This window comes from Lithobates pipiens, unplaced genomic scaffold (genome assembly GCF_037356315.1).
Source record: "Lithobates pipiens isolate NorthernLeopardFrog02 unplaced genomic scaffold, aLitPip1_a1.2 Scaffold_22, whole genome shotgun sequence".
NCBI classification, from domain to species: Eukaryota; Metazoa; Chordata; class Amphibia; order Anura; family Ranidae; genus Lithobates; species Lithobates pipiens.
Genome location: NW_027507784.1, coordinates 7,917,750 through 7,925,294, shown reverse-complemented (window position 1 = coordinate 7,925,294; position 7,545 = coordinate 7,917,750). Strand labels below are relative to the sequence as shown.

Genomic DNA, 7,545 nt, shown 5'->3' with positions numbered 1-7,545 from the left:
ATTCCGATCGGACAAAGTGGCACGCATGCTCAGATCAAATTCCTACATCAAAGCTATTGGCTACTAGCCTGAACGTAGTCCCGTCGTAACGAAATAACGTCACCACGTTCTGAACGATTGGATTTTCCGACAACTTCGTCCGACCCGTGTGTATGCAACAGTTTCCGACAAGATCCGTCGGATTTGGTTGTCGGAATCTCCGACCCGTGTGTACAGGGGCTAACTCCACAGCTAAGCATCTTAAACCTAACCATAGAATCAATCCCGCCCAAACTTAGACGAATCACCACTCACATACTGCTGGCAACAAAACTTCTAATAACTAGACGATGGAAGACAAAAGACATTCCCCAAATTACAGAAGTAATTGCCCCAGTGCAAACGCACTGCATGTATGAAGCTATACTTTTGCGAGGTAAACCCTCACACTCCCGACTTCATGAATTGTGGCTCCCTTGGGAACATTGGTATGTAAATAGTCATGCTTATGCCACGTACACATGATCGGAAATTCTGCCGGCAAAACTCAGATGACAGCTTTTTTTGTTCGGAAAATGTGGCCCGTGTGTATGCTCCATCGGTCTTTAACCACTTTCAGCCCCCGGACCATTTTGCTGGTCAAAGACCAGACCACTTTTTGCGATTCGGCACTGCGTCGCTTTAACTGACAATTGCGCGGTCGTGCGACGTGGCTCCCAAACAAAATTGACGTCCTTTTTTTCCCCACAAATAGAGCTTTCTTTTGGTGGTATTTGATCACCCCTGCGGTTTTTATTTTTTGCGCTATAAACAAAAATAGAGCGACAATTTTGAAAAAAACGCATTATTTTTTACTTTTTGTTATAATAAATATCCCCCAAAAATATATAAAAAAACATTTTTTACCCTCAGTTTAGGCCGATACGTATTCTTATACATATTTTTGGTAAAAAAAATCGCAATAAGCGATTATTGATTGGTTTGCGCAAAAGTTATAGCGTTTACAAAATAGGGGATAGTTTTAGGGCATTTTTATTAATATTTTTTTATTATTTTTTTTTTTACTAGTAATGGCGGCGATCAGCGATTTTTATTGTGACTGCGACATTGTGGGGGACCCATCGGACATTTTTGACACATTTTTGGGACCATTGTCATTTATACAGCAATCACTGCTATATAAATGCAGTGATTCCTGTGTAAATGACACTGGCAGTGAAGGGGTTAACCAGTGGGTGGCAGTGTAGGGGTTAAGTGTTCCTAGGGATGTGTTACTAACTGTGGGGGGGGTTGGGCTTTCATTTAGTGAACACTGATCTCTGCTCCAATCACATGGAGCAGAGATCAGCGTCACTAGTTGCTAGGCAGAATGGAGAAATGTTGTTTACACGGCATTTCCTCCATTCAGCCGTCCCGTGAGACGATTAATCGACAACTAATCGATTATGAAATGAATCGATTACTATTTTCATAATCGATTAATCGGCCAGTAACAAAATGGGGTTAAAGTTAATGAGTCTGATGATATTTACTAGATTGACCCTTTAATAGTATATCTCTCCTCTGATAGTATATACACTATATCTCCTCTAATAGTATATACACTATCATTCCTCAAATAGTATATATAGTATATCTCTGCTAATAGTTTATACAGTATATCCCCTCTAATAGTGTATACATTACATCTCTCCTCTAATATATATACAGTATATAGCCTCTAATAGTATATACAGTATATCTCTTCTAATAGTATATACAGTATATCTCTTCGTATAGTATATACAGTATATCTCTTTTTATAGTATATACAGTATATCTCTCATTTAATTTTATATAGCCTCTAATAGTATATACAGTATATCTCTTCCTATAGTATATACAGTATATGTCTCCTCTAATGGTATATAGCCTCTAATAGTATATATAGTATATCTCTTATTATAGTACATACAGTATATCTCTCCTCTAATGGTATATAGCCTCTAATAGTATATACAGTATATCTCTTCTAATAGTATATACAGTATATCTCTTCTTATAGTATATACAGTATATCTCTTCTTATAGTACATACAGTATATCTCTCCTCTAATGGTATATAGCCTCTAATAGTATATACAGTATATCTCTTCTTATAGTATATACAGTATATGTCTCCTTTAATGGTATATAGCCTCTAATAGTATATACGGTATATCTCTTCTTATAGTACATACAGTATATCTCTCCTCTAATGGTATATAGCCTCTAATAGTATATACAGTATATCTCTTCTAATAGTATATACAGTATATCTCTCCTCTAATGGTATATAGCCTCTAATAGTATATACAGTATATCTCTTCTTATAGTACATACAGTATATCTCTCCTCTAATGGTATATAGCCTCTAATAGTATATACAGTATATCTCTTCTAATAGTATATACAGTATATCTCTCCTCTAATGGTATATAGCCTCTAATAGTATATACAGTATATCTCTTCTAATAGTACCGGTATATACAGTATCTCTCTCCTCTAATAGTATATACAGTACATCTCCTTTAATAGTATATACAGTATATATCCCCTCTAATATATATATATTTACAGTATATCTCTTCTGTCTGTTATTCTCAGAGTGGTTTAGATATTTTGCTCCCTAACCATATAGTTGGTTATTTATATTTACTACTGCATAGAGATATTTAATAATAAATTGCCTTTTTTATTTTTTACTTTACATATTAACTAAATTATACACCACACTTTTTTTTTTAAAGGTTATTAACCGATTAATCGATTAATCGAAACAATAATGGGCCAACTAATCGATTATGAAAATAATCGTTAGTTGCAGCCTTAATAATCTGTATGCTGCAGGAAATAAAAGTAAATTTTATATATTTTCAGCACATTATCCTCAATAACGTATTTCTCTACTAAATAGAAATGAGTGACAATATTTCAATGGGGAATCAAAGAGTTTTGAATGGATTCTTTCTCTCTGGGTTGTCCGACCTTCCGGCTCTTCAGCTTCCTCTGTTTCTCTTCTTCCTTCTCATCTACCTTCTGACAATAATCTGGAATTCTCTGATCATTGTCCTCATAGTCACCGGCTCTCACCTCTATGTTCCTATGTACTTCTTCCTCGGGAACCTGGCCGGTTTGGACCTCTGTTGCTCTTCAGTCACCATTCCAAGATTGCTATTCGACCTTCTCACCAAGATGAGAAAGATTTCCATCACAGAATGTATGTTTCAAGTCTTCTTCTTTTTATTATTTGCCATATCTGAGCTTTTTCTGTTGACTATCATGTCCTATGATCGATATACCGCCATTTGTCAGCCGTTACATTACACGCAGGTCATGTGTTGGAAGGCGTGTGTACAGTTGGCATCCATTGCGGGATGTCTGGGTCTTAGCACTACTTTAGTGCATACACTGTGTGCATTAAAATTACAATTTTGTGGATCGGATATTATAGAAAGTTTCTTCTGTGACCTTCCACAGTTGTTTCAGATCTCCTGCGGCGACACCTTCATCAACCTTCTGCTCATCCTTCTCGTGGGTGGATTCGTTGGAGGTGGGTCTCTGATACTGACCTTCCTGTCCTATATTTATATATTCAAAACTGTCCTAAAAATGCAGATTAAGGGTACAAGAAGTAAAGTTTTCTCTACGTGTTCTTCTCACTTGACCGTGGTGTTTATATTTTATGGCTCCCTTATGTTTAATTATTTTCAGCCAAGTTCTAAACATTTTCCTGGTGACAAAGTGGTGTCTGTTTTTTACACGGCAATTTCTCCTCTCCTCAATCCTCTCATTTACAGCCTGAGGAACCAGGATTTAAGAAACGCGTTCAGGGATTTTGTCAAGAAGAACTTCTCCAATTCACTATAAAAGAGGAGCTATCTTTTCTGGGTTATTCAGATTCAGGCAACTACCTGAGCATAGTTTAACACACCTGAGGTTGTTAGAATACTACTGTAATAGATATTGATCATTTTAATCTATTTTATGCATACTGTTCAAATTCAACAGCTTTTCTACCACCAGGGTTACCCGGAGAATCACAGCCGCCACAACAGCATACGGATATGTTTAGGGAAAGGAGTTTTTTTGGCGAGAAAGTTTAACCACTTTCAGCCCCCGGTCCAATTTGCTGGTCAAAGACCAGACCCCTTTTTGTGATTCGGCACTGCGTCGCTTTAACTGACAATTGCGCGGTCGTGCGACGTGGCTCCCAAACAAAATTGACGTCCTTTTTTTCCCCACAAATAGAGCTTTCTTTTGGTGGTATTTGATCACCTCTGCGGTTTTTATTTTTTGCGCTCTAACCAAAAATAGAGCGACAATTTTGAAAAAAAACGCATTATTTTTTACTTTTTGTTATAATAAATATCCCCCAAAAATATATAAAAAAACATTTTGTTCCCCTCAGTTTAGGCCGATACGTATTCTTCTACATATTTTTGGTAAAAAAATCGCAATAAGCGATTATTGATTGGTTTGCGCAAAAGTTATAGCGTTTACAAAATAGGTATAGTTTTATAGCATTTTTATTAATAATTTTTTATTATTTTTTTTTTTACTAGTAATGGCGGCGATCAGTGATTTTTATTGTGACTGCGACATTATGGAGGACACATCAAACATTTTTGACACATTTTTGGGACCATTGTCATTTATACAACAATCAGTGCTATATAAATGCAGTGATTCCTGTGTAAATGACACTGGCAGTGAAAGGGTTAACCAGTGGGTGGCAGTGTAGGGGTTAAGTGTTCCTAGGGGTGTGTTACTAACTGTGGGGGGGTTGGGCTTTCATTTAGTGAACACTGATCTCTGCTCCAATCACATGGAGCAGAGATCAGCGTCACTAGTTGCTAGGCAGAATGGAGAAATGTTGTTTACACGGCATTTCCTCCATTCAGCCGCTCCGTGAGACGATCGCGGGGATGCCCGCGGCGATCGAGTCCGCGGGTCCCACGACCGGACTTACGGGGGTCCCGACCAGTGTGGGAGCGCGCCGCCGCCGGCGCGCTCCCGATGGCAGGGCGGCATTGAATATTGGACGTACCTGTACTCCAATATGCCTGCCCGTGCCATTCTGTCGACGTACATCGTCGTGCGCTGGTCGGGAAGTGGTTAATATGTGAGGCACCTCATCCCTAGTTGCAAATGGAAGGTATGGATGTAGGGAGAGTGGGGTTATTACGGTGCCAATTTAAACGTAAAATTATGACATACAATTGCCAATATCTCGAGTGGTTAGATATTATACATAAAGATTTTTTTTTTGTACGACAAAGCTTTATTGAAAAAAAACACACTTTTTTAGATTAAAAAATTCTGTATAATAACAGACGTTTTACAAAGAATACCACGATACAAGGATAAAAATATTCAATCCACTCAGTTTGAATTGCTGGTCAAGAAAGTCCCGACATGTTTCGCCATAACCATGGCTTCTTCAGGGGAATCAGTTCTTTAAAGCGGTTTTGTACAGAAAATTGCAAGTTCATCTTATTCAAATGGCTTTGGAACATAGATGCAGTTATGACCATTGAAATAAAATAATATGCAGTATTTACCTTTTATTTTTAATGTTTATGCCGACTTCCGGGCTCTCCTCCCGTCGGAGAAGGCATGTTTATCAGCTTCGCAATGGTCCCTGGGAACTTTTTTAGCTATTTCCCAGGAATCCGTGGGGGACACAGTCATGCCGAAATCTCGTGAGATTTCGGAAGGAGGGCGTGTCCGAAATTGCCATTTTGAAAGCGGGCAGGCAGCTCTATCTGCCATTACCACTATAGCACACGAGGCAAGAGGAAGGAAAACAAAGAGGACACTCAATGAGCATGTGCGAGATGGAGCGGTGGATGCTGGGAGCTCAGCGTCATCGCATCCAGGAAGTAAATGCCTGTGGGCTTCAAACGCCCACAGTGAAAATGGAAACCGCCGGACTGCTTTTTTAAAAGTTTTCCTTAGCAATGAAATCGTCACGCCGGGGGTTAAAAAGACGCCGATCGTGACTGCAAAGACACCGTAGGAATCGCCCACCAGTGACACAGGTACAAAAAAAAAAAACGGCAGCGGAATCCCGCTTTAACCCAAAGGAGAATGAATAGCAACTAAGGATGGCAATAAACAGTACATAATTATTTACATAAAAGAATGCATAATAACATACCGCCCAATTCCCCTCCCCGAAATAGTCTACATAAATCAATTGAGACAAAAGAAACCACTGAAGATCTTCATCTGGTTTCTTCAGTGGTTTTTTTTGTCTCAATTGATTTATGTAGACTATTTCGGTGGGGGGGGGGGGATTGGGCGGTATGTTATTATGCATTCTTTTATGTAAATAATTATGTACTGTTTATTGCCATCCTTAGTTGCTATTCATTCTCCTTTGGGTTAAAGAACTGATTCCCCCTGAAGAAGCCATGGTTATGGCGAAACATGTCGGGACTTTCTTGACCAGCAATTCAAACTGAGTGGATTGAATATTTTTATCCTTGTATTGTGGTATTCTTTGTAAAATGTCTGTTATTATACAGAATTTTTTAATCTAATAAGTGTGTTTTTTTTTCAATAAAGCTTTGTCGTACAAAAAAAAAAATCTTTATGTATAATATCTAACCACTCGAGATATTGCCAATTTTATGTCATAATTTTACGTTTAAATTGGCACCTTAATAAGCATACGGATACGTGGCTGAGACTGTTGAGACCAAAGTCCTGGCAGTCTTGGTGATCTTCAATCAACATTTTCAGAAGCCTAAAGATGCACCCCGATGGCTTGATCGCAACCACAGGGCCTTGGGCCTCCACTATCCTAACTCAGCATTCCCCGTGACATCATATTTTGGGTGCTTTTTTATAAGATAAAAGAAGAGATCATGCAGATAGCTTGTACACAGGACACCATCCTCTTTATTGAGACACCTGTTATGCCACTGCCTAACCTGTCTAAACAAACTGTGGTGATGCCACATGCTTTGAAGCCCCTGACGAAAGCCCTACAGGCTAAACACATCAAGTACTGCTGGAACTTTCCATTTCAGCTTAAAGCCTTTCATGAGGGCAAGTCGGCAGTTTTCTGTACTCTGGAGGACCTGCCTACATTCCTTGGAACATTTTAACTACACCAGATCTCTTTAGCGGATTAAATACAGAGAGAAGCTAAAATGAGGATATGAGATGAATGGGTTTTATGATTTGAGGATTGATAGGTAAAGGATAAAGTTTGGTGAACAACCAAATTTTCAGGGTTTTCGGTGTATATTCATGCGGCAGAGTACATTCTAAGCTTTGACCAATCAGGGTGCAGTGAATAGTTGGTTGTTAGGGAGCGGGGCTGGGAAGTTGGCTGCCGCGTCCTTAACAACAGATGAGTCATCAGCTGTCAATGGCCTTCCCTGCTGATAGCTTGTCAGGTCACCTTGAGGCCAGGTGACAGATGCACACCGTAGGGATCAGGAGTGCACCGCAAGGTTGTGGACCCTACGGCTGACTGCTGCAGACGGGGGACAGATCCCACTGGGGTTAGAGCGTAAGATTCCCTGGGGGCGC

The 7,545-nt window shown here is 39.2% G+C and overlaps 1 protein-coding gene across 1 annotated transcript; it reads left to right on the top strand.

Moving 5' to 3' along the window:
* The first annotated feature begins 2,891 nt into the window (after positions 1 to 2,891).
* Positions 2,892 to 3,867, top strand: LOC143925284 (olfactory receptor 8G17-like). The gene has a single exon (XM_077449869.1). It carries the CDS (start codon positions 2,917 to 2,919, stop codon positions 3,865 to 3,867), a length of 951 nt encoding a protein of 316 aa, XP_077305995.1. The 5' UTR covers positions 2,892 to 2,916.
* The last annotated feature ends 3,678 nt before the right edge of the window (positions 3,868 to 7,545 follow it).